The following is a 27,231-nucleotide window of genomic DNA, read 5'->3' as shown; positions in this document are numbered from 1 at the left end:
AGCTGTGGAAAATTTAATTATTGCACTGCTGATTCCATCCACATCCATATTAAATCTTAAATAAAGCGGTTTATTTCACCAGCTCTGAGATAAAATGACAACAGACAAAATTGGTGTGCACTTGGTTTATAAGGTCATTGTCAGGGGTACCAGAAATACAACTGAATACCAAGATTAAAAAAAAAATTTAACTGCAAATAAAACTTGCACTTCAGATATACAACTTAAAATAAAGCTACCCATCTACATTCAATTAGGTATGATAATAAAAGCAAATCAAGGTAACAACAGCATATTAGACTTAAGCTGATAACAGAATACACTTTAGTCCCATTTCTGGACTGACTGACCAGCGAGTGCTAGTAAGAGACCAACTAGAAGAGCAAACGTTCATTTATAACCAGAAATGTGTGAAATGAGCTTGACTAGGAAAGGTCTGCATGTTATTAACGGATACACAACTGCATACAAGCAGAAATCAATTCGAACTGTAACAGTATCAGTGGCATTTTCATAGCATTAGAGCTTTGTAAGAACCGGCATCTCGGAGAATTCTTAATAAACATCAGAAATGACTGTCAGACCAAAGGATGGAAACACGAGAGAAGATATGACAAACCCAAAGTGATAAAAAAGTGCATCTTATGCGTCAGTGCTGAGAGCTCTAGGCTGCCAGCATGACGTCTATAGACTGATTTAAAAGGAAGAGAGAGAGAGGGGGGGGGGGGATGAGGGTCGTTTCTCTTTGGCTTTATTCTCCATACACACTCTCGTCACTGTAGGCGATGTAAAGGAAGAAATCTTCTTCATGATGTTCCTGTGTGTGAGAAAGTGTATTTATGAGAGATACAAACTGATTTTGGTGTTGACAAACTAATCAGAGTGAAAGAAAGAGAGAGAGAGAGAGAGACCTGGTACAGTTGGCCCATGGTGGCGGAGGTTGGGGGAATGACGTTGTTTACAAAGAAGAAGAGAGCATCCTCGGCTCGCAGGTGGATTCGCTTTCGGATGAGGAAGTAAAACTGGCCCACTAAAAAAAAAAAAAAAAAAAAAGGACAACAAGCAGTTGATAAACAGTCTAAAAGGGGCAAGTTTTTTTTTTTTTTTTTAAGAATATAATTAGTATAAAGAGTGCTACAGTAAGAGGGTCAAAATAAAATAAAATAATAATAATAATAATAATATATTCTAATACAATCAGCATCATTTAAAATGAACATCATTTAAAAAAATATATATATATTCATAAGAGCACTTACCTGTCAGGTCAGAGGGCACCAGGTATTTCTTCTTGTCTAGGTCACCTATTCTGGCTTTAGGAGCTTTTTCCACAATTACCTGACACAGAATCACACAAACACTTGTAAGTGTAGAAAATGTAGTGTACGGTAAAAAAAAAAACGTTCACCCAAGAGTGATATTCAGCTGACAGTGTGCTCATCTTCATCAGATTTGGAGAATTGTAGCATTGAAGAAACAAACTCATCTCCATCTTGGATTGTCTGAGGGTGAAATTTGCAGCTAATTTTCTTTCTTGGGTAAACCAATGGTTTACTTTCAATTCCTTTTTACTCTTCACTTTGTGTGATTTTTTTGACTCCGAGCAGAAAGGATCTGAGAAAAGCTGTGCTATTTTTGATAATTAGGCTGCAGATGAGGAACAAGATAACAATTCAGACCCATGACTATTTAAAACTACTATTCAGGGCTTTCCCCCAAATGCAAAACATCCATCGGAAGGTCAGAAATTAGCCAGGACTTGAGGAAAATGCCACCAAAAGTATGAAATATCTTATAAAATTGCCCCGTTACTGAATTCTTCAATTCATGTTTGTAAGAAATTGCGTGTTTCTGTTGTGTCGATTCAGCCGAATCAAGCGGTCAGTAATCTTTTGGTTAGGTTATGTATATTGTGGATGTAAACATGTTGACTGAAGGACATCTAGGCTATTTCAGGAATCCTCACTTCCACATGGTCCTACATGTATTATTTTACCCCACAAAATCAGATCAGTCAATTTAAAACACCTGAACAAATGTTGAACTGTTCGTCTTTCTAAGCAGATCCGATTTGAAGAGTGATTTCAGATACGCTCTTAGGAAGCATAACACGAACGCGTATGTTATTTAAATCATAATAAAGAAGCTGAGAGGTCAACAAGGCCCTCCGCAGCTTCGCCCTTCACATGCTATTAAAGATAAACCCGAATAAACACAAGACGAGCTTGTTTTAAGACGGACGAATCTGTTAAATCGTGGAGATGCATCACGCGCTTTACTTGTTTGTTGTGATTCATCATCGCGCTAGCTTCTGTTTACGTTATATCAAACCGACTTACAGGAACCCTGTCTGGATATTTCTTCCTGATTTTCTCTCCCTCCGATCGCCTCTTCTCGAAAGGATGCTCTTCTTTGTATTGAAACTTCATGGTTGATAAAGGAAAAGTAAATTAGTCTTAGAAACAGAGGGACGTAACCGAGCGCTTCACACACAGCTGCTGTGCTTCCCTTCTGCGCATTGATACCGCCACACTATATTTACATTATTTTTGTCAACTTAAAATAGCATTTTCCCGAAAATCACACATCCAGAAAAACGATTTGAAATATTTTATACAAGGCTTATTACAGTTACCAAATATGTTTCTGATATCGCGTTATGCTGTGTTTGTAAGAAGGGACTACTTTTTCCGCTCACGCAGTTATACGAGCGGTGCTGCGGTCAGTCATATGACCATCTGCCCTCACTTCCGGTATCCGAAGTGACGCAGAGGGGTTTTAAAAATGATACTTGAATGATGTAATAAAACGTAAAATAAAACTAATTTAATTCATACTAAAACACTGGAGCAAATGTGACAAAGGTTATGTACACCCTTTATGTAAATATCTTCGAGAGAGAGAAGAAAAAAAAATCGCTTCGCTCGTAAAGTGAGGGTACCGAACATATTCTTTACAAATAAATGATACGCATAAAACAAGATTACTTGTATATACATATGGTTTAGAAAGGAATTCTAAACAATTTAAATTTTGTAAGATAGGATTTCTTAATATATTGGTTTTATTACCCCTACAACAAATTACCTTCCCGTATTTTTGTTTTGTTTTTAGGCTAAATTGAAACTACATTAAAACAAGTTTAAACCTAAAACAAACTTATTCTATTTTGTTTTCGTTTAGTTTCGTTTTTTTATGTAAAAAAAAACTTTTTTTTTTTTTGCATCGAGAGGAATGAAATATGTTTTGCCTAAAGAATGTTTAGCATTAAAAATTATTTCTGCAACTGGTCCATTAAACGTTAAATAAGATTCTAAAAGAAAACTGAACCCATAGTATAGTGACACGTTTTTATTAGAAACGTGCACAGGTCTATGGACTTGTCCAAGGAAGCTGCCTCGAGACTCGACAAGTGTTAGATTGATGAGAACAGAACTGACATTATCTGAAGGGTGCAGAGAAACCACCATAGCCTTGAGTAAAGAAAAGAAAAGGTGTCTGTTGCTCAGTCGGCTCTTCAATACAATGAAGTTTTATAAATTCAAGTCTTGCCATTATTACACTTTCAGGAGATAGAGAAAAAAAAACACATTTGTAAAAAGGCGTCCAAGTGGTAGGATTTCATAACCTACCACATACATTCTGTAGAGAAGAATCAGAGCAGATAGGCTTAAAATCTGTCATTTGGCTTCTTCAAAGCTCGTATCTACTACATCCTCCCTGATAATCATGACAATTTCATTTACTGCCCAGAATAAAACAAGATGAGAACTAACCAAAAGAATAAAATTTAAGAATCTGCCACATAATCCATGAATTTGGACAGGTCTACCATTGAGAAGTCATTAAAACCCCATGTCTTCCAAGACTGTACCTTAATAACAGCATATACAACTCTACCATGATGACCCTGAAGTCCACCAGTCCGTCATAATCCATCTCAACAAGAGTTTTCCAGTGAACTCTGTTCGATGTGCAGAGTGCTGCTGGCCAGTTATGAGCAGATCTCCACCTTTAAAAGTGAGGTATGACGTCCCAAGCGGAGTCACGAAAAGGTCTGTTTTCTTGCCTCAAATATCTTCAAATGTCCTCATACACACATACCACAAACATAACTCACACACGCGATCAGCACAGGTAGAGCTGTAAGGCAGAGACTCCATCTCGAAGAAGGGAAATGAAAAAAGAAAAAAAACGGAGGGAAAAAGCTTCCCAAAGACTTTGCCTTTTCCATCCCATCTGAGTTCGGGACAGACTCTCCTCCCTGTGGCCCTTACATAAGGGCGTTTCTGAGAGGTGAAGAGTCGAGGGAGAACGGACAGGCAGATGTCACGTAGGGAAGCAGTTGGGAAAAAAACTAAAAAGAAGAGCGGGCTTGAGGAAAGCCCTCGGCCGGATGATCACCAGAGTCGATGCTGGTGGAGGTTCCTGCTCAGGACGGACCGTACGTCTGCTGTGAACCTGAGAAGAGAGCACACAGTGAAGTGGGGTTCAAGTTAAAGGGTTAGTTCACACAGAAATGAAAATTAGCCTGTGTTTTACTCACCCTCGAGGCAGCCCAGGTGTATACGTCTGTCTTCTTTCAGACGAATCCGGTCAGAGTTATATTAAAAATGTCCTGGCTATTCCAAGCTCTATCGTTGCAGTGAGTGAGTGTTTTTTTTTTTTTTCAACAGTCCACAAGACGTCAAATAAACAGTGCACATCTGAGATAAAACATGCCTCACGTGGCTCCGGGGCGTGAATAAAGTCCTCATTTAGCAAATCCATGCATTTCTGTAAGAAAAATATCCATATTTCAAACGTAATAAACACTTTTCTCTCACAAGCGTTCCAGCAGATGATGTCCGTTCTTTGGAAACCAGTACTCCCTTGGCTTATATAAAAATCATCATTTTTCTTTGCAAATCCTCGGTTTGTACTTATTCATACTAATTTATTATTATTATTCATACTTATTCGTACTAATTCATGACCGGCGTTTTGTTTTCTGTCTCTGCGCTTGTCACTAATCACATGACGACTACGTCATCCGCCGGAACTACTTCCGCTTATGAAAGCTAGACGAAGTGAGAGAAAAGTGTTTATTACACATAAAAATATGGATATTTTTCTTACAGAAATGCATGGATTCACAACAGGAGGCCTTCATTCAACCCCCGGAGCTGTGTGAGGCACCTTTTATTACGGATGCACGCACTTTATTTGACGTATTGTGGACTGTTCAACAAAAACACCCACCCACTGCAATGATAGAGATTGGAATAGCCAGGACATTTTTAATTTAACTCTGACTGGATTGGTCTTAAAGAAGAAAGTCATATACAGCTAGGATGCCTCCAGGGTGAATGAAGCACAGGCTAATTTTCATTTTTTGGGTGAACTAACACTTTAACACCATTAAAAAAAAAAAAAAAACATTTTTGCATGTTTTGAATGTTTTAGCTCTTTACCTTAGTGCATCCAGCATGGGCAGCAGGTTAAGAAGTGCTGTGTCGCTTGGGTCACTAAACCACGACTTTATAGGTATTGCATTATCTACAGGCAAAAAAACAAAAACAGGACATTTGTTTTTACAAATCATCACATATTTATAAAAATCCCCCCCTCCACAGTAGTGACTTTACATCTCGCAAATCAGATTTTTCTGGTTTTCATTCTTATTTCATGCATATCTTGGTTTAATAATGTTTAGCTTTTTGAGGATATTTGCTTATTGCAGTGCATGCCACATTTAATGCCATGACTTTATGAATTTAAGACCTTTTTAAGGCAAGGGGAAATTAAGATTTTTTTAAGACCTACAGAAACCCTGTATATATTTTCAATGCAGAGTGCAAATGCTTTAATTTGTGCTATAAATGACAGCTATCACAAGATGTGTATATTGGTGTAAGGCTGTGAGCCTGTTGCATGAAATAGTGAACTGCAGTGTGTGCATTTGAGGGAACCTTTGATGCTTGTACATCAATTGTAAAATAGAGTGTAAAATACTGAAATAATAATAATTTGCAGTCTTTTTTTTGTTACTATTAAAATATTGTTAAGAGTCTTCAAAGATCATTCCTGGTCATTCCTGATAACCATGATAAATTAATTTAGTGCCAAGAATAATACAGGACGGGAATTGACCAGAACAAAAAACTTTTTCATGCCCTTTTAAGTAGATTAGCAACCTAAAGTTCAGATGTTCTCAACATTAGATTCATGTGATCGATCCTTTTAAAGCCAGCATTATAATATACTTCCATAAAGTGATGCATTTGAGAGTAAAATTATTACGGGGCTTTGTTTTTATCCAAACTAATTGAATTCTGTAATGTTGTCTTTATATGACTACATAATATAACATATAAAACCTGTATTACATCTGATGTTTGCTTATGATTCACATTGCTGTGATAATGAAACATGATAAACATCATGCAGAGAGACCAGCTGGACAACCGCTCACACACACACACACACACACACACACAAACACACGTTAATCCTGGTCTTACCTGGATGACTGCGATACGCTCCCGGCGAGTTGTCAAGAATGACTATACTTGATAAGTCAGCATGTATGACGGACAGGTCTTTAATATAACTACCTGAATCCAGCGTACAGTGCTGCACAAGATAAAGACAACACAAAGACGACAAAACATAAATTGCATATCCTTTACTAATTTCTTCCATTTTCGTTCTTCTCATGGCAAATGTTGATGCGAAATGAAACCTCAAGAGTTCTAGCGGTCACCTGTCTGTAGTATCTTCTTTTGAGGATTCCCTTGTTGTTATCCAGTTTATCAGCTACTGCAGAGCCGTAGATCTCCATACTAGCAGTGAACACCACCAACTCATACCACTGACTGACCACCTCCAGGAAGAAGTCCACATGAGGCCTTTTATGCACAAAGAATCGCACCGGATGTTTGTCTATCACCACCTGAAAAACAACAACAAGAACAGATATTTCCAGGTGTTCGCTGAGCGTGGTAACCTTTGTATGTGCATTTTTAAAGCGTCAAACGTAGCAAACCCTTACTTTGAGGATGAAGTCTGGCGGTGTTCCTGGCCGCACCGTAGGTCTGAGAACGCCATCGTGATGCGAGTGGATCAACGTCTCGTCCAGATCTAAAACTAAGATCTTTCGCTTCACGCCGTCTGAACAGAAACACACACTCCTGTGTTACTCAATCAGCATTTGGAAACACCGCAAACAAACAGCGGTCTCAAAGACTCACTCACACCCAGATCAGGCTTTCTGTTGTCATACCACTAACTTTTAACTCGAGGGGAAGAAAAGAAACACTCACCGAGTCTGTTTCTGGATAGAGGTGACAATGGTAAGATGTCGTAGCGCACTGTTTGATACTGGATTATCTAGAACAGGAAGGAGACAGAACAGGACACAGACACCTCAGCACACATGTATGATACAGAAGACAACAATCAACACGCTTTTAACAGTTCATTTAACATGCTACACTGGTTTTAATTAAACTTTTTTACATTTTAACTAAAAACATTTTAAAAACCCACTCATCTTTAAAGAAAAGTGAATAAAGGACATTTAAACAACACATTACATGACCCAGAATTTAGATTAAGAAAAAAAAAAACATACAGTAAATATAAATACAATCCATAACTGGCCAGTTGAGGGATCATTCAAATTACTGTTTCAAAAAATAATAATAATAATAATAAAATAAATAATAATAATATTATTAATATATATATATATATATATATATATATATATATATATATATATATATATATATATATATATATACACACACACACAAATGTGTAATATATATACATTTTTTAAACAATATTTTAATTTAAATAACTGAATATTTAATTTATCTGGACTGCTCTCTAGATATCAGGATTTAGAATAGGCATCAGCAAATAAATAAATCTGAATCAATAATAATAATAATAATAAATATTAATTGATAATATTTACTATTGGCATTTTAATTTGTTAATATTAATATTTACAAAATGTTTATTAGTTAATATTGAATTTATATTAAATATAAAGATTTATGATGTTTTAATGAGTCATATTTTAATGAGATATGATTATTAAACTGATATATTGGCATAAGGGTACTTCAGACTCCAGATATCAGGATATAAGAAGGCATTAAAAAAAATGAACAACAACAATAATAATGTATTGGATAAGCATAAATAATTACTACTGACATTTAAATAAATGCTATTAAATACAGTAGTCGTCATTTGAAGGGGAAGACAAGAATGCATTGTGGTTTAGGTTTTAGGACAACTTTGATGAAAGATTTTGATCCACTTAAAATGCTGACAAGTGCATTCATACTAATATTCATCTTTTATATTGGTTGATCATTAATATTAACTACAGAAATTGCTACGGCTAGTGTGTCGCTAAAATGTTCTGTAACAGTGGGAACCCTGAAGTAATAAAAACGAACGTAAGAGCTGTTGTGAAGTTGGCCCTTTCACAACTGGTCATTTAGCAGCTTACTCAAACACACAACCATCTGGAACGAACCTGAGCTCGAACTCAGACGGCTGTCCCTTTAAGAGCTGCGAGACCCTCGCCTCGGCCACAATGAGCATATTCTTCCTCTCTTTCTCCAAATCCCTCTCTTCTGAGCTATCTTTAGCCCTCCCAGCTGTCTAACAGTGTCAGAGGAACTTGGGAGAGCACAGCTGAGGGAAGCTGCCAGGGTGACTTTGAGAAGGGGGCAGTTTATTCCCAACATGATTTAGGCCTCATTCATAATGTTGTGACTGTAAAGTGTGTTTAGTGAAGTGACTGCTCCTCCAGTGCCCAGATCAGAGTCCCAGACAAGCAATGCCTTTATTATTGTGCCTTAACGATCATCTCCAAGATTATTATACAACTGGGTTGCCAAAGCCTGCTGTGCACAGGCGGATTACAGCCTGGTTTCCAAACCCAAGTGTTTACATACTCTGAGCTAAAGCATGAGATTCAGTTATCAGCTACTTCTGAAAAACATTTAACCTATTGGATATTCATTCACATATGTGAGCATGGACCACAAAACCAGTCTTGGTGTCAGTTATTCAATAGCTGAATAAATAAGATTTCCATTGATGTATGGTTTGTTAGGATCGGACAATATTTGGCTGAGATGCAACTATTTGAAAATCTGGAATCGGAGGGTGCAAAAAAAAAAACAAAAAAAAAAAAGCGAAATATTGAGAAAATATCCTTTAAAGTTGTCCAAATTAGGTTCTTAGCAATGCATATTACTAAACAAAAATTAAGTTTTGATATATTTACAGTAAGAAATTTACTAAATATCTTCATGGAACATGATCTTTACTTAATATCCTACTGATTTTGGTAGATAATTTTGACCCATACAATGTATTGTTGGCTATTGCTACAGATATATCCCAGCGACTTAAGACTGGTTTTGTGCTCCAGGGCCACGTGTTATATTGCCATTATATTAATTAGTTATATATTAAGTATATTTTTAATTTAATGCCATGTCAGCATCTTAGGCTATTTTCATGGCAAAAACAATAAAGAATACAAGTATAATAAATACAATAAAAGCCAGCAAACAAACAAAACTTTTATTTATTTTTTTGGTAAATTATTTTCTAACATATATTTACTAACATACATAATATTTTAATTTAAATTATTAAAGACATTTAATTTAATTTATTTGGACATTATTAGGGACCAAATCATATATTACCCTGAATTTGCTCCATACTGAAACTTTCTACTGATTTGTGTAATTATGTTAATTTTGCTGGTAAGTGTTATTGTACTCTAATGGTTAATGCTCGACTGTCCATTAACACTTTAGGCCCACAGCAAAGTGTCACATCAGCTAATTTTAGAAGCTGAGGAACCTGCAGCATCCGTTTGTAAATGAATGAAGTAAGTCTAACATTATTCACAACCAGCAGAAGTTATTGCTCTTCTCTAGTTGTGTAGTTAACAACGAAACACACTGGTCTTAATGGACACCCAAAGGGTTAAAGGATACATACCCACAATAAAAAAATATTAATACTAAAATAGAGATTTATATTAAACACTAGCGTTTTTTAAAGCATACTATAGTAAAGTACTTGAATAAATGTGTCAGTTGCAGTGGTAAAATAACAACTATAGTAATATAAACAAATTACTGTTACTTACAATACACTGCAGCAAAAACTAAAGTATACTACAGTATTTATTAAAGTTTATCAGCTTGCTAATACTACAATATGCTGTAGCATGCATTAACAAAGCACTGTGATACTATAATACATACAGGATAACACACTTAACTGTAGCATTGTTCAAAAACACTAGTATTTTTCATGTGGGTATGTTAAAACAAAAGTTTGTGAACAAACTGACGGTTTAAGAAGCCAGGCAGGTGTCTGCTGTCTCTTTTTAGACACTTGGGTTAGAGTTCAGAGTCATGTCATGCAACAGAAGTAGCTCAGAGGTGTAAAAGTCTCTGTTTTGGTGATTAACTCACCGTTCGTATGTGCTTCCTGAGGATGTACAAGAACAAGCTCCATATTCTGGAGGTCAGTGCGAGGAAAGAGCGCGCGCCGAGCAGACACTGGCGCGTCTTGATCATGTCCACCATAACCCTGGAGTCCGAGAGGAGGGATTCACACCGGAGACACGAGCAACACCGTCACTAAATACAGTTTAAATCCGACACTGGAGAGCAGCACGGGCCGCCATCGCTTCCTGACGTCACTTCCGTGAAGGCACCTAAAGTTCGTGCTCACGTGGCCTCGGAGGTTTCAAACGGGCTCGGCTCTTGAGTTACATTTATATTTACAATTGTCATTTCATTTATTTGGCCCTTTAGCACTCTCTGTTAATATTCTATTTTATCTATTCGTTTTCTTTTTTTTTTTATTAAAAAAATATATATATATATTTTTAAAACTCCTTACATTTAGCAGAAAGCGACTTACAAATGAATCAATAGAAGAGCAATGATATTATCTTAACGCAGTACACGTAGCAAGGCTTTTTTATTATATAATAAATGAAAAGAAAACAGAATTGAAAAGGAATAGAGCAAGCTAGTGTTAGATGGCTTTTTTGCTTTTGTTAATTGTTTAGTAAATAAAAAGAAAATGAACAGATAGAATAGATAAAGAATATTGAAGCTAGTGTTAGTTTTTTATGTAAACAAGCAGTAAATAGAGGGCAAGTCTAAAAGTGGCAAGTTTTTGTAAAGAATAAACTTACATTTCTCAATTATTTATATATTCTATTTGTTTTCTTTTTATCTATCATATTATTAACAAAATAAAGTGCCATGTAATTTATTTGACCCTCTAGCACTCTCTATTCTAGTTCTATTTTATCTGCTTGTTTCCTTTTTAATCTATTTTTAAACTCTATTTGTTTTAATTTTGTTTGCTAATTTTCTGTAAAACATACAAAAAAAATACCTCGAACACTAGCTCTCTCTATTCTTATTATATTCTACATTCTCTTTATATCTATTTTAACATAAAAACATGACCCTCTCACTCTAGCACTCTCTATTCTATTTCTATTTTATCTATTTGTTTTCTTTTGCTGTCAAACAATTAATCGCATCCAAAATAAAAGTTTGTTTATATATTCTTATATTATTATTCTGTTTCTTTTCTTTTTATCTATTATATAATAAAAAAAACCTTGCTATGTGTGCATTGCATATCATTGCTCTTTTGTTGATTCTGATTGCTTCCATTGTCCTCATTTGTAAGTCGCTTTGCATAAAAGCATCTGCTAAATGACTAAATGTAAATGTTAATATATTTTACTGAATACAGTTGGGGCTCTTTGATTATTGATGATGTGGGCTGTCTTCATTTACACATTAAGATCATCATCTGGATCCTCCTTGTTGGCATCGGACTAGTACACTAATCTAAATATTGAGGAAATCGTCTTTAAAGTTGTCCAAATGAAGTTCTAAACAATGCACATTACTAATAAAAAAATAAGATTTGATATATTTACAGTAGAAAAGTTACAAAATATCTTCATTGAATAACAACATCCTAAGGATTTTTGGCATAAAATATTATTTTTTTTTTTGGCTATTGCTACAAATATACCCCAGCTACTTATGACTTATGGCTCCAGGGTCACATATGTTACATCTAGCATGACTTTGTGCGTCTTGTGGTCTTTGCCACAGAATGGCGATCATTGTCTGCAGGAGCCACAGAGATAACAGTTCTGGCTAAATGGCACACAATACCCACAATGCCTTGCCCATGCATGTCTGAATGCAATGATAGTTTTAGCTTCTCCTAGTGGTCAGTGGAAAAACAATCAAACAAGAGCATTATTTCCTAGATCTAAAATGTCAACAATCAAAAGCCAGTCTTTATAGAATTATCTGGGCCAAAACGTTTCACCTTTCCTGAAACGTTTTCCTTATTAATGGCTAATATTAATAATATTAGTAAAATGTAATACTTTTGCTGATGTGTTACAATATGTATGTTAATAAACAGCATGAATAATAAACGAAATAATAAAACGTATTAGCAAAATAACCAGATATACCCCCCCCCCCTTTTTTTTTAAGCTGTGCATATGTCGCCCAAATTATTTAAAAGAAGTCACTTGATCATATGGCTAATATTATTAAAATATAATAGTTATATTATATTATATGAATTATATTATATACCATAACAAAATTCTTGTAAGTTTGGCATCTTATTGTATATTAATTAATAAGAATAAATAAACACATATATTTTAATTGATGCATTCTAAATAAATAGAGAATATTATTCAAATTAATTAATTAATCCTTAAAATCTTTAAAGATTAATAAATGATGAAAAATATATTATACAATATAATTAGTAGAAAAACATAATAAATGTAACAGATATGTAACAGAAAATAATAATCAAAATATGATTTTACACATATTTATAAAATCATATTTTCACCCTTAAACTGGGTCTTTACACACTAAAGTATGAAGATGCTGTCTCAGTATATTTGGAGAGCCTGTGGCATCTCAAAGACGGAAAACCCCTTGCTTAACACATCTGATCTCTTAACCATGATTAGTATTATCAGTCCTGCTGTTTTTAGCCTCTAAGTCTGAACATCTCAGTATCGAGCAAGGATATCTTTATCTTAAAGGCACTAAAGCTCGTCTGTCTCCTAAAGGCCCAACACTGCCCTCTATCGATATTAAAAAGAACATGGGAGGTATAAACAAGTCATTAAATTATGGCATAGCATATTTTCTTAGCGATAGATGATATTTACACTATGTTAAAATAGCAGGATTTTCTATTTGGAAACAGTGGTAATTATCTGCACCTCAGTATTATAGTAGGCTACATTATAAAACAATATGCAGTAATAACGTATTGAGTGTCAATTGTAATTTTAATTAAAATTAAATGACCCATTTTTCTTTTATTCCAGAAATCATTATGATGTTAAGTAAAGATCATGTTCCATGAAGATATTACGTAAATTTCGTAAATATATCAAAACTTAATTTAGATTAGTAATATGCATTGACTTTATTTAGACAACTTTAAAGGCGTTTTTCTCATCATGTGGATTTCTCATCATCATTCAAAAATAGTTGTATCTTAGCCAAATGTTGTAATATCTTAACAAACCATGCATAATGTATAAATAAAAACAACTGACCCTTATATTTTTTATGCTTTCATTTTTTGCGGTTTTGTACTCCACATATATTTATTAATATATTAACTTATATTATATAATACATCATACATAAAATATATTTCACAAAACCCAGTAAAACAGTGAGTTATTTTTTTTATTATTATTATAATTTAATTTTTAAAAACAGTAAGTAAACCACCCGTTTATTATTAATATTATTGCACAGAATTACACAATCCATACAGTAACGATAACAATACTACACAATTAAAGCTAGGGGAGATGTAAACAAAATTATAGGAATACATTAAAAAAGTGTACATGCTTGCAAAATTCGAATAGCTTTTTGTTTCTTTGAGGGTAATATAGATTCAATATAGTTTTTACCTAATTTTTAAATGCATGTTTTTTTTACCTGCAAATTTACATTTATGAATATGAAATTTAGCCATTAAAATAAAAAATAATTAATAAAACAAATACAGGACTGTTTATCTTTGGAGTTTATGCTGCACAGACGCTCGAGGCGCGGATCGGCTCCTCTGTGACGTCATCAGCGCGCGCCGCTGGTCTTCAGTCTGCTGGCCTCCGGAATGGGCAGATATCACCAGCCCACACTGAACCACTGATTTATTGACCGAGCTCCAGCGAGAGTGTGTGTTTTTGCTCGTCGTCTACACGATGCCATGCGGAGGTGAGTGTTTCCGTCGAGGAGCGCTCGGAGAAGCGTCTGTTGAAGTCGGTGGGAAAGCGGTTAGCCTGTTAGCGGGGCTCCGCTGTAAACCCCAGCCTCTCGTTTACTCCTGCTTCACTTACAAACACGCTCTGACTGCAGAAACTAACTTTAACGGACTGAAACCAACGCACCAAACCTATTTCTACAAACTAATGGTTGTGTTTCCCGTGTGAAATTTGTGGTTAGTGAGGTTACAGGTTTAATAGCAGCTGGCTAACGCTCGAGTCTAAATGAAAACATCAGTAACGTTTGAGTCTCTATCTCTGATTCACCTCAGTGCTCACTCCCAGAACATCTAAATCTGCTTCATTATGTGCTTAAACATGTCTCATCACTGCTTATTAAGGGTTTTCGCTTTTCTGTGTCAGTTTGATAAGTGTCAGGATAAGAACGAAGTTTCCGCTTCAGAGAAACTCTTCATTTATGCGTGTAATTCTGTTCATTTTGTGTGATTCGTGTAAAAGGCTACTAAAACGAGATATTAATGTATTTGTAAATTAGGAAATCCGTGTCACTTGTCACGTAGTGTCGTTTGCTACTGAAATGGGCAATTTTTTAAAATATTCAATTTTTCGGAGCATTTTGTGACCTTTTAGATATGCTTAGATTGGAATATATCACACAAAAAAATGATAAAATATCTTTCTTTCTTTTTCTTTTTTTTCTATAATAAATGCCTTTGTGGCTCTCGGTTTCGGTTATTTTTTTGATATGGCAAACGTGGAGCCCAGCGAATGAGAATGAGTGTCTGTTTCTTTAAGAGAACAAGGACCGAAATGGTGCAGGCTGTTTCTATTTTGCACTTGAATGTGCATTTTCTTTCTCTTCATTGAATTTACTGTGTGTAAATCACAGAAGCTTCATGAGCACAATACAGTTAGCCTGGAAGAAATGCATTTTGAGTGCCTTATCTTTTAGGCCTAATTCTATTAAGTATTATGGCTGTGCTTGGTTTTTATTAGATTTTTTCTTCTGTGAGATACAAGGTTAAATAATATTGTTTTATATGAAATGGTTGTAGTATTCCAGCTGATTTATTTTTTTAGGGTAAGATATCAACTTTAGTGATTAAAATTAAGTAAAATATGGTGAATTTTACGTTTTGTAGTAAATTAATCTAGTTTTCTTGTTTGTGTTGATATATTTAGGTTAAACTGGAAGGCATGTTTGTGCATTTCCTCGGTAGTTTCCAGTGGGTTTTTAGAAAAGTGACCTGATTTGATGAGTAAAAAAGGTCTGTGGTTTAACGTTACTCAGACTTCCACATTTTGCTCTATAGTATAAATGACAGTCATACTGCAAAAAAATATGTTATGTTTTCAATGGAAAACTTTGACAATTTGTAACCAGCTTCATAATGTTGTGACCTTAAAGTTTATGTCCCACTTTTGTCATTTTTGTAAGTTTTTTTATTTTTAATTGTTATATAAATATATTTATATATAATATAATATAGATTTTTTTGTTTTAGTCATTTTAGTACTTCATCGTAAACTTATCTTGTTTTCTGTGTTTTATTATTATTATTTTTTTAATATTTATTTTTAATTTGCAAAATAAAAAGCAAAATTGGGTTATAAGTGCATATGGTCCAAATAATCTGAATGGATTCGAACTCTAATAAATCTAAAGGTTTGCATCAACGCTGACAGAGATTTTCAAACTAAGATTTAAAGGGCAATATCTGGGTGCAGGTAACAAAGAGAAACACAGTGTTCATTATTCACATGTACTACTGACATTGCAATACAAAACTTGTTGAAAATTGACAGACTTGTCTTTTAAAAATGTTAATAAAATGAAAACTAAATAGCTATATTGTACATCATCTTTGTAAATTGCTTACAAATTAATTACAAATTAATAGTACTTCTAATGAAGCACATATTCTACATCCCTAAGCCTACCTAAACTTAACAACTTCCTTGCTAACTATTAATAAGCAGCAAATTATGAGTTTGGGGCAAATGTAATAGATGAGAATTAGACCTTAAAATAAAGTGTTACCAAACATATTTAGTTTATACATGATTTCTTTGTGCATTCAGGTAAGGTGATGGAAGCGGCCAGCGGGAGGGTTTCAGAGCTGATTCCAGTGGTGCTTTTTCCGCGGCTGCCAGGCTTTGTCCCATCCTCTGTTCAGTAACAGCACCCATTCTCATCCCCAATCACCATGAAGCCAGTCCACGAGCGCAACCAGGAGTGCCTCCCTCCCAAGAAGCGCGACCTCCCTGTTGACAACAACAGCAACACCTCTACCAACAACAGTCACAGCAGTAGCATCAGCAGCAGCTTTGGGAGTGCAGGAGGAGGAGGAGGAGGAGGAGGAGGTGGTGAGGATGCCCCGTCTTCACAAAGTTCTGGAGTGAGCGGAGAAGGTAGTGGCGAATGGGTGCGAGCCCAGCAGAGCATGCATTATGGGGTGGAGTGTGCCGAGGGTCTCGTTGGGCTTCCTGTGGATCAGTATAGCATGCTTTATAAAGTAGCTCTGCCCGCTGGCACCTACTCGCCCACCAATCTGCACCCCGTTCTCAGCCACATTTCTCCTGCCTACACCGTTCCCTCCCCGGTGTTACAGCACACGAGCGTTCCCTATCCTCCGCTCTGCTACACCCACATCCCTCACTCCTCCCTGCAGGAGTTTCCCTTGTATGGTTACGCCATGCCTCCGGGATTCGTTCCCAGCCCTTTGATGCCACCTCAGTCCGCTATTTCCCAGCCACACTCCGTTTCCCACCTGGTTCCGTATCCATCAGTCATTCAGGAAGGAGTTGGCTCTTCGCAGCAGCAGGTTTCGACCCATGCATACACCAAAATGGGAGTTCCTCTTGTGCAAACGGCGACACAAGCACAGCTCGGGACTGTAGGGATGCTGCCTGCCGGGGAGCTCAGCCCGAGAGCGCTGTACTATAACCCCACCATTAGGGGTGTCCAGCCACAAAGAGACCTGCACAGCAGCTCCATGGAGCAGGAGAGGGAGGTGAACGGAGGAGACCGAGAGCACGGAGGCAGGGAGAGCCATCAAGATGTAGTTTATTTGGCCAGAAGCACACAACTGTTGCAGGCCACTGCGCCCGAGCCACAGCAAGACAAGAGCTTGAAAAGCCGCAGGCCGGAGGGCCGAATGTCACCAGGACAGAGGAGCACACCGGACACTGATCTCGAGGTGAGGGAAAGATGGTTTATTATTATAGGCTCACTCAGAGATTGCTAAAAGAGTGCCTAAATAACTATTTGAAAAGAGAAGTGATTTCAGAGGAAGAGCAAGTTATTACAGTATCACCAGGAAAGTGCTTTAAGTAAATAGGGTGATGTTTTGATTTCATGTTGACTACATTTTCCACATCGCAAGACATTTGAGTGCACATTAGAAAAGCTGAAAAGTGTTTAAGAATAATGGGAAACTTTAATTCAACACTTAAAACAGTAGTGAAAATGTTTATCGGGCAGTTTTTCTGATGTTACTCATTTTGCATCACATTTTCATGTTCTTTTTGTCTAATCCATGTATTGAAATCAAATCTTTGTTTGATATATATATATATAATATGAGGAGAGCTCAGTTAAAAAAAATAACAAAATGTTTACAATTTTAATAGCTGTTTTTAAATGATCAATTATTTTGGTTTTAATGTGTTCACTGGGTACCATGAAAAATCCTATGATGTTATTTATTTTCTTGTTGAAATCAGATTTTCTGGATTTTTGGTCTGACTGTGCCAGTGTTATTTTAGCATTAATATAAACTATTATGTTTTTTAATATTTTGTATTAGCCTTTATTTTGTATAAAATTTTAGCTCGAGTAATTATTTTGTTACTTGCTTTTGTCATTGAAATTATTTTTTAAATGCTTCTGTTAAGTCTTACATTATTTTTTTTTTGTTTGGTTTTTGTTTTATTTATTCTTTTTATTTAATTTTATTTCTCCACCTGATTTCAAGGAACATTTCAAATTTTCGGTTAGGTTTATTTCTCTTGATCGGGATCATATAGCCCATTAGTTCTGTGAATGTCTCTTACTTCATCACTACTTAATTCATTTTCAGAATTTTGCCTTTTTTTGAGGCAATTCTTGTGAGTCAGCAGCTCCAGTTACACCACTTCCTTCCTTTATTAGCTGTTCTTTGGGTGTGTTAAGGATTGAGTCACTCAGGCTACTACTTAGAAAAAAACAGAGATTGTTTTTCGATTCATATCAAAATCTCCTGTGAGTCCAGTCACTTTCCAGTTGGTGCTGCTTTCCAAAAAGCAATTTCCCTTTCAAATTCTAAAATAAAATGACACTTTAAATGTGATTCCTTTTCAGGTCCAGCAGGTGGTCGGACGACTAGCCTCTCCTATCCACGGCATGAGCCGCAAGGAAGCAGCACATGTCCCTCTGAACCTGTCTCAGAGCTCTCAGAGGGGTCGAGAGACTCAGGGCGAAGTCAGAACTCCTTATGCATCAAATCAAGCTGAATCTAGAGCACAAACGCAGCAGTACGTTCAACAAGGCCATGCCGTTATCTTGGCCAACGGGCAGCCTGTTCTTGTGCCTCTGGACTACCATCACCAACAACAGCAACAGCAGCAACATTTCCAATCCAACGATGTGGCCTCCGCAGCAATCGCTGCTTCTCCCGCTGCATATACTAAAGCCATGGATGCAGGAGCATGTCTCCCAGAGCGGGCAGTGGTGGATCTGCCTCCCCAACAGGGGCAACAGCCCTCCCAGCAGCCTCCTGGTACTTTCTCACAGGCTCCTCTGCTGGCACCCTCCGGCCCGTCGCACTTCATGAAGGGCGCCATCATCCAGTTGGCTACCGGAGAGCTCAAGCGTGTAGAAGATCTGCAGACTCAGGACTTTGTGCGGAGTGCAGAAGCGAGCGGCGGGCTGAAGATCGACTCAAGCATGGTCGTGGACATCCGCGCTAGTCAACAGCGGCCTGGTCTAGTGGCGCTGCATTTCAACGTGGGGGAGCAGCAGAGCAAAGTGACTATAGATGTTCCCCCCGAACACCCGTTTTTCGTTTTTGGCCAGGGCTGGTCATCTTGTAGCCCAGAGCAGACTGCACAACTTTACGGTCTAACCTGCCACCATCTGCAAGTGGGTGACGTCTGCGTGTCTGTGACGATGCATCAGCAAGCCGCACCGCAACAGAAACCTCCTCAGCAAGTGCAGGCCCGGACTCCAACCAAAGTCAACTCCACGTCAGGAGCCCCACCTCAGCCCATGGGCCCCCCTGCACCCCAGCACACTCCTCGGCCACAAAGCCAATTAAAAATGGAGCGTATCCACCGAGAGAGGGACCGGGACAAGGAGGAGCCCATGCAGGTCGGGGGTTCGAGACATGTCGACATGCTCCCAAAACCGAACAGGACTTCAGCAGAGCACAATCGGAGCCAGAGCAACTACTATTTGCACACTGAGGGTCATGCTCCACCGGGAACTGGAGCGGGAGCCTCCTCCGTAGGAGCGTCCCAGAGGCGCTGGTCTGCCCCTGGCTTCCAAAGATACAGCTTCAAGAACGAGGATGGAGGGAGTTTAGCATCAGCTGCCACCTCTGGCTCCTCTCGGCTGTCGTTTATCCCTCAGGAGGTCAAGCTTTCCATCGAGGGCCGGTCAAATGCCGGGAAGTAGCAGACAAAAGTGATTGTCCATGGGAGCGAAGTGTCAATCGGGCGAACAGATGCGAAAAAGGGAGCGTGGTCGGAGGGAGAGAGAATGTAGCCTCAGAATGTTTGAGATTTTGCACATATTGGAAGATTCCCCCTGCCGCCCCCTTCTTCAGTTCTGGTCTCGAGCAGAGGACTTTTGTGTCAGGTCATAGTCAGCGTTCGCAATGATCTGCATGGGCAGCTTAATCCGGTAAATCACGTACCAAAGCCTGCGTCGTCTGCGTGTTCCTGTGGGTGAACTATCATGTTTGGCAGTGATCACTTGCGCGAAGATATCTTGCAGTTCCTCGAGTAGATGTCTATTTCAGAAAGGCCAGGGATAAGAATGGGATACAGCCATAGAGTCTTGACAAGCCTTTACAGTAATAATAAATATATATTTTAAAGAAGGACATAAGAGGATGGATTGCTCAACAACATTTCTCCCCTAATAGACAGGCTCTTTCTCTGTAAATGTTGACTGTTTCCCTTACAATTTGGACCGGTTTTAATGCGTGTCTCTCTAGAGGTGTGTTTGTCCTCACTTTCCTACCCTTTCCTCCTCTCCCTGCCTCTTCTCAGGGTGCTTCTGCTGAGGAATCCTTTCTAGTCTGGAGTTTGAGAACAGTTGCCCAGCGCCGTCACATCAATCAATTGATCCAACAATCTCTCTGCAATCGGAACTATTTCCAGTTGAAGTCTAGCGTGCATCTTAACCGTTGCATTAACAATTCCTCAGAGGTTTTTAGTTTTGATTCAGCAGTGGTTCTGAATCTGCATTCCAGTTTCAGTGTGATCTCTCCTGCCCAATCCATTGGAGTTAACATTTCCCAGAGAGGCCGGCCTAGGAAAACCACCTCCAAATAGTACCTCATGGTTGGAAGCATCCTTCAGTCCGATTATTAACATTATTAACTTATATTGTTGTGCCCTTTTCCTGGATGGTGTCAACCAAAATCAGCCCTGCTTGCGAAGCTGAGACCAAATGCTGAACAGGTTCTAGCTGTTTGCGAACGGCCTGTTCCTGTCGAAATAGATTATTGCTCTGAAGCATGCAGGTTTAAATGAAGTTGTCCCGTGGAAGCGTTTAGCACACACACGTGTAGAGTCACTGCTGTTGGGTGTGGACTGACCCTGCTCGGTAATCAAAATCAAAGCAATATTTGTCCGAACACATTTTTCTTGTTTCCTTTCTTTTTTTTTTTTTTATCCCATACAAGACAGATTTCTCCTTGTATTTCAGTTTTTCTATGTGCAGCAGTTGCAGTCTGTATGTAGAAATGTTTTTAACCTTATCCTACGCTTCTCTTGATTTTCTAAGATGATGCAGTTTTACTTTATGATAATCCTCATTCATTTAAAGCATGCAGTTTCCCTTAAAACAACACCTCTTTCATTTAGGCAGGTTTTCTTTCTGACTTCAGAGATGACTAATATGAAGGCACACCTCAAAATGGGGCTTTTCTAAAACACCCACTGATTAGGATGTTCAGAATCAGCTCTTGTACTTCATAGAAATGTCTTAGCGCTTTACATTGTGTCCTAACCAGGTATAACCCTGTAAGTTGCAATGTGTCGTGTCTGCCAAAAGGACTAAGCAACAGGACGCTTAGTCTTTTACATTTTTTGGTTTTTTATTTTTGTGGCATTGTGCTCGGTAGTTCCTCCCACTGTTAACCTCAATGGTCCAAATTCGTTCCATAGGCTTTGACAGGCAGGCATGTTTGGATGGACAAATTCGCTGGGAACTTGTCACATCATGCCTGGTTAGGATCAGTGTTGAACTGAAACAGCTCTTCTATAGAAAGAGCCTCATTAATATACACTTTCTAATCTGTGCAGAGGTTTCTTCTTTGGGTTTTGTAAATGATGAACTCTTGTACAGTATTGCGTTCTGTCTCTCTTCTTGGCAATATTAACCACGAGCGATTTTAAATACTTTTACTGCAGGTCTTGTATTGCACAGAGAAGTTCAATTGATTCACGCTGACTCTTTAATGGGAATCAGATATGCGTTTTATTGTTTTTGATAATGAAGGGAATATGTTTGTGTTTTGAAGTATTCAGTTTAGTTGATGGTTTTTGGCTCATGAGAAACTGACAGGCAAGGTTGACACTGTTTACACATTAGCCAAGAGGAAATGCTGCAGTTTCACTTTTCGTAGTTACTGAACATTTTCAGATGGATGAAATCATGACTTAAGTGCAATTAGACCAAATATTATAAACATGAAGAAGCTCATGTTTTATTTCAAAACAGCATTCCAGAAAGAGCCTGACATTCCCACTTTTTTCTAGTTCACTTCTTTCTTTCTTGTTTCTTCTTCCCTGTCAATATTTTGATGCCACTTACGGATTTGTCAGAAACCAATTTTTATTTCCATTTTGGCCCAAGTTCTTACATGAGACCTTTAACATTTCTCTGCATTGTTGGCTCTTGGCATTGCTGGGCTGTCTGTGTTTGGACCAGGATTTAATTAAACTCTTTTGGCCTCTTACAATCACTCAAGGCTTTCAGAGAAGATTATTATTTTTTTGGTTCTTTTAGGTAAGAAATAATATATTTTTTTTATATAAATGTAGCTCTACGCTAGCATTGGACCAGTTAGATTTCGACTTCCACCAAACTGCATCGACCTCAAAGATACCACATGTCTTTGAAGTTTTTAGTCCTCTAATGTTAAAGAGAAGGATTTCTGAAGGGTTATAAGCAAATTATGGCGGTGTGTCCCCATTGATGACGACCCTGGTATAAACCCACCTGGTTTTCCAGCATTACCAACAAGTCTGATTTAAACTAAATGAAGGAGTGGCAGTGTGTGTATTCAGTATAACAGGATTTGGTTTTGATTTCTAAAATTGGTTCAAATCCATTTGTTGTTTCCATTTCACAAGCTGTCATCTGTTAGTATTTTGTTTAAAGAAATCCTATTCCTTCTTAAAAGGAGTCCCACTCTCATGCTATTTATAATCTGGTCTCAAATCTAGTTCATGTTATTTCTTCCTTCCTCTGTCCCCTTTGTCCCAGAATGTAATGGTGGCCCTTTAAGTTCAGAGAGGTTACGTTGTTAGTTCATGTTCAACCTGGTGGGAACCATCTAAAAAGGCCAGAATTTCCACCCAAAGCCTTGTAGACAAATTGAATATCTTTCCGACCAGGAAAAACTGCTTAAACTGGCCTGATCTGGTCTTCTGGGCTCAAGCCAGTTGGTCTACCAGCTTGAGAGGCCAGCTTCAGCTGGTTTAAGGTATTACATTGTTCCTTCACAGCCAGGAAAAATGGCTTTGTTATTCAGAATTCAGACCTGTTCCATTATTTTAAGTATTAGAATTGAATAAAAGCAATACTTAGCAGATATGATACAGCTTTAGCATGAGCTATGCAGTAGAGACTCAGTCAGCACCCTAATGCAGTTTCAATACTCAGATCTCACCAGAAGTCAGCTGCACGCTTTTCTAGTAACCCACAGGCTGTGTGACCTTTATGGTAGTGGTTAGTTATCTCACTACTAAGTCACGTAACCCAAAGCTTATCTGGTGTGGCTTGTTTGGTGCTGTATGTTTTTTGTATCCGTCAGCAGTGGTGCACTGTTCTCGGTCTTCTCAAATGCACTGCCTTACCAGCCATCTCAAGTCGAGATGAAATCTCCAGTCTGCAACCTTCGAGGCAGAGATGGACTGAGTACGCTTTCTTTAAGAACTGAGCTACTATCATGTGCACTGTAAACAAGGAGAGTTGATGTTATGTTTGTGCCTTCCCAATGTCTTAACTTTACTCTGGTCTGTCTTAAGCTTTGTTCTCTGGGAGAGTTGTGTGTCTCCATTTTGCTCTTAATGTCATCACGTCATGTATATCTCTCACAGGCTTGAAAACCCTACTGTGCTGTTGAGGGCCATTTTGATCTTATCTAAACATCAGTTTGAAACTTCATGGCATCATACATGGATATAACAACAGAAATTTAGTAGAAGAATGCTGCAGTGATGGCCAACCTGAAAGTTCATCAAAACCAATAAGACTTTTCCATTGGATTTCAGATTATTGCAGAAGATAAGCTCTGTGACTAACAAAAGTTTATGAATCTTAAATGTTTTGTTCATCATATGCTTCACAAATGAACACGAATTTATTGAATTTTGAAGCCTTAATCCAATTGCCAAACGTAGGCAGTAAGCGGACTACAGTCATTGCATGACTTCAACATCAACACCATTAAGCTTCAACTTTTTGAAAACCTTTCCTGGGAAGTCTGAGTTAGAATAGTTTACAAGAGTTCAATTATAAACACACCGTGGCTATAAAAGCAACTAATGAGTAGATTAATTTACTTCTCTGGCGTGATGCTATTCAATTTCCAAAAAAACACTGTAGTCCCATTTAGATGCTTGTTAACATCTGCCTTTTTCAAGACAAGTGAAAGCTTTAAAAAAAAAAGTGTTACTGATTCATGTGAACATATCTTGAGATTGTGTTCACTACAGACCTTATATTTCAGGCATTTAACCAAAAACACATTCTAGAAACCCCACTGACTTCAGGATGATGTAACCAGAGGTGCTAAACTGCATTTTTAGGTTTTGGTCTACTGATTTGAGTCGTCCCTGCAGCACTTTGTAGTTTGGTTAATGACGCAAGACCAAATTTGGGGGGAAATATGTAAAATGTGACTATCAAGCTGAGATTTTGATAATTCACGTTAAATTTGGTGTTGTATTTTCAATGGTAACAGCACAGGAGGGTTTAGCACAAGCTAGATTCCTATAGATATTTCATGTCTGAATTTCCTTCCCTCTACGGATGTGTGAAAATTAATCAAATCATGTCCTTAACTCACCCTTGCATAAATGTCGAGTACAGCCTTTTAAAAGCATTTAATTTCCCTTTAATGATTAGGCCATCTGCATCCTAGATAAACACAGGGTTTCATGGTTAGGGTTAAAGTTGGATAAGTTGAAATAAATTGGGAATTTATTTTCCAAAAAGCACAAGCATTCCAGCCTGCAAAAGAGTGTATTGCAGTTCAAATTCAGGTTTTGGTCACATCACATGATGTGATGGTTTTCCTGTTCCTCAACTGAAATCGGAGGATATTTCTAGAGTATATCTGGTGTGCAGAAGCCCTATTCGTCTTCGCATTAAGGGAATCCCATGTTGTTCTTCCATAGAGCCTCACCTAATCATGTAACATAGAGGTTTGTCACCTTGATGCAGTGAAATGTCCAGCACTTATTTCCCCTCACCTGTAGTGTTATAATAAATGTTTTGCCATCATACTGAATCATTTGAAACGGTGTAAAACAATCATCCATTTGTATGCTTGTACAGATATGAAGATAAGTTTTGTATAGTATTAGCTTGTTAATAACGCCTTACGATGTGCACCGTTCGTAAACGCTGTGTAGAAGTGACTCCCCGGTCGTATGATATCGCACGTTGTTGTGACCGTGGACTCCTCTGAAAAGGTGGTTTGGGGTGCTCACTGACAACAATTAGTGACGTTGCACTTACTGATTGTAAGACGATAATTTGGGACTAGCTCATAATGTGTATCTTTGTTGAACACAATGTAAGCTTAACATACGTTCTAAATCTTTAATGTTGTATTTATATTTTGCTCTTGTTAGGAGGGCAGAAGTGAAGTGGTTTGAGGAAGTGAGTGAAAGCGGAGTCTGTGTTAGAAGATGCTGCGTATAAAGCGAGATTATCTGCAGTTATTGATAATAGTGTTGGCTGAGAGTCCTGGGAAAGTCCATTTTAGTCTCCCGGTTGACTGTCGGTGTGAATGGCGAGTTTTGAGCTGACATGTCATAGTTTGTGAAGTGTGAGCCCGACTGAACCCAGCTGAGGATAACCGTCTGGGTTATGAATGAAAGCGCAGCTCAGTATCAGTAACATTTCAGTGTGTAATAGTGGTAACATTGCTTTTTTTTATTTCATTGAATGTGTATATATTGTTTTGGAAGGCTTTATGAAGCTAACACAGACAGAACTCGGTGGCACGGCAGGCCAGAGTCAGTAATGTCGGCTGAAATCAGGTTTCAAACGGTTGCAAGGTTTTAAAGGAGTCATTATATACTCTCGAATTTGACATTGTACTTCTTGGCACTAAGTGACACTGCTTTTTATGTGATGTGTGACCGGTTTGAAAAGAAATGGCATCTTTGTTTAATGCATAAAATCTGCGAAATATATGCAATGATGTACGTGTAATATTCAATCCTCAAGTATAATCCAGGTTGTATAAACTTTGTATAGTACATTTTAATATCGTATGGCCGTACCAATATGTATTAATTCTTCTCAGAAGCCTTAGAGTCGTCTACCCAAAGTGCTCCCTTAGACTACCCTACACCTACCTGAACTTTACAAAGCATTAATAACTATATTTTGTTGCGTTTTTATTTGTACCCTTTTTTGAATAAAATAGATTTGTACTGTATATTTGTACCTCTTTGTGAACTACTTAAGGCTGTTTTGTTTCATTTTTGTTTTCCTTGTTTGTTTTAATTCTATGTAAGGACACAAAGATATTGTATTTTTATTGTTACAGCTAACTTCTTGGAAACATTGCATTTATCATGTTTGTTAAGTAAACACAATATAATATAATATATATATCTATATAATATTAACATGCTGGCTTGACGTCTGTTTTTTCATGTGTTCCATTCATTTATAATTGTAATGAATTCTAAATAGAGTTATAAAAGTGCATCGATGCACCTGAAGAATACAATGTAGAGTTCAATATTAATTATGATTACAATAATATCCAATGTATTATGCATTCTTTTTTTTCTTCTTTGAAATGCAACCCTTTGTGTGTGTGTGTATACCACTTTGTGTTTTGCCATTTAAATTTTTTTTATATATATATTCCGGAAGGGGTTATATTATTTTTAATCATGCTTTTGAATCAAAATATATTATGACCACATTTAAGATGAAATGCATTATATCTACTACAGTGCATCTTTTTATTAATGTGGGGCCTGAAAGTCTGAGACGAGAGAAAAACAAAAGACAAAAACAGACTCCTAGCAGTAAAGTCAATGTTTATTCCACATTCTGTTCCTGCTTTTATCATGAGCTTTCAATCTGTTAACCCAATAACAGAGCATGGCTTTCTGAACAGGACCATTTGGCATTGTGACTTTTAAGTTTCATTCATTTTGGCCTTTTAGAT

The 27,231-nt window shown here is 37.4% G+C and overlaps 3 protein-coding genes across 4 annotated transcripts; 1 reads left to right on the top strand and 2 right to left on the bottom strand.

Moving 5' to 3' along the window:
• Positions 1 to 110: 110 nt before the first annotated feature.
• Positions 111 to 2,532, bottom strand: LOC127961671 (gamma-aminobutyric acid receptor-associated protein). The gene is made up of 4 exons (XM_052560889.1): positions 2,340 to 2,532; positions 1,260 to 1,338; positions 912 to 1,030; positions 111 to 817 (listed from the first exon to the last, which is right to left on the bottom strand). Exons 1-4 carry the CDS (start codon positions 2,427 to 2,429, stop codon positions 752 to 754), a joined length of 354 nt encoding a protein of 117 aa, XP_052416849.1. The 5' UTR covers positions 2,430 to 2,532; the 3' UTR covers positions 111 to 751.
• An 804-nt stretch (positions 2,533 to 3,336) lies between these two features.
• LOC127961670 (CTD nuclear envelope phosphatase 1A) lies at positions 3,337 to 10,785 on the bottom strand. Of its 2 annotated transcripts, XR_008154484.1 has the most exons (8): positions 10,512 to 10,785; positions 7,305 to 7,371; positions 7,034 to 7,152; positions 6,746 to 6,934; positions 6,504 to 6,615; positions 5,454 to 5,538; positions 4,547 to 4,776; positions 3,337 to 4,461 (listed from the first exon to the last, which is right to left on the bottom strand). XR_008154484.1 is itself a non-coding variant. In XM_052560888.1 (7 exons), the coding sequence occupies exons 1-7, from the start codon at positions 10,623 to 10,625 to the stop codon at positions 4,401 to 4,403; spliced, it is 747 nt and encodes a 248-aa protein (XP_052416848.1). In that variant the 5' UTR covers positions 10,626 to 10,785; the 3' UTR covers positions 3,337 to 4,400. The 2 variants fall into 2 exon arrangements, 1 of the variants encoding a protein (XP_052416848.1); XM_052560888.1 differs by lacking the exon at positions 4,547 to 4,776.
• A 3,406-nt stretch (positions 10,786 to 14,191) lies between these two features.
• atxn1l (ataxin 1-like) lies at positions 14,192 to 26,677 on the top strand. The gene is made up of 3 exons (XM_052562129.1): positions 14,192 to 14,363; positions 16,454 to 17,571; positions 18,714 to 26,677. The coding sequence occupies exons 2-3, from the start codon at positions 16,579 to 16,581 to the stop codon at positions 20,025 to 20,027; spliced, it is 2,307 nt and encodes a 768-aa protein (XP_052418089.1). The 5' UTR covers positions 14,192 to 14,363; positions 16,454 to 16,578; the 3' UTR covers positions 20,028 to 26,677.
• Positions 26,678 to 27,231: the final 554 nt, after the last annotated feature.

The sequence above is a fragment of the Carassius gibelio genome, chromosome B7 (genome assembly GCF_023724105.1).
Source record: "Carassius gibelio isolate Cgi1373 ecotype wild population from Czech Republic chromosome B7, carGib1.2-hapl.c, whole genome shotgun sequence".
In the NCBI taxonomy this organism is placed as follows: domain Eukaryota; kingdom Metazoa; phylum Chordata; class Actinopteri; order Cypriniformes; family Cyprinidae; genus Carassius; species Carassius gibelio.
This window is presented reverse-complemented; position numbering and strand designations above follow the sequence as displayed.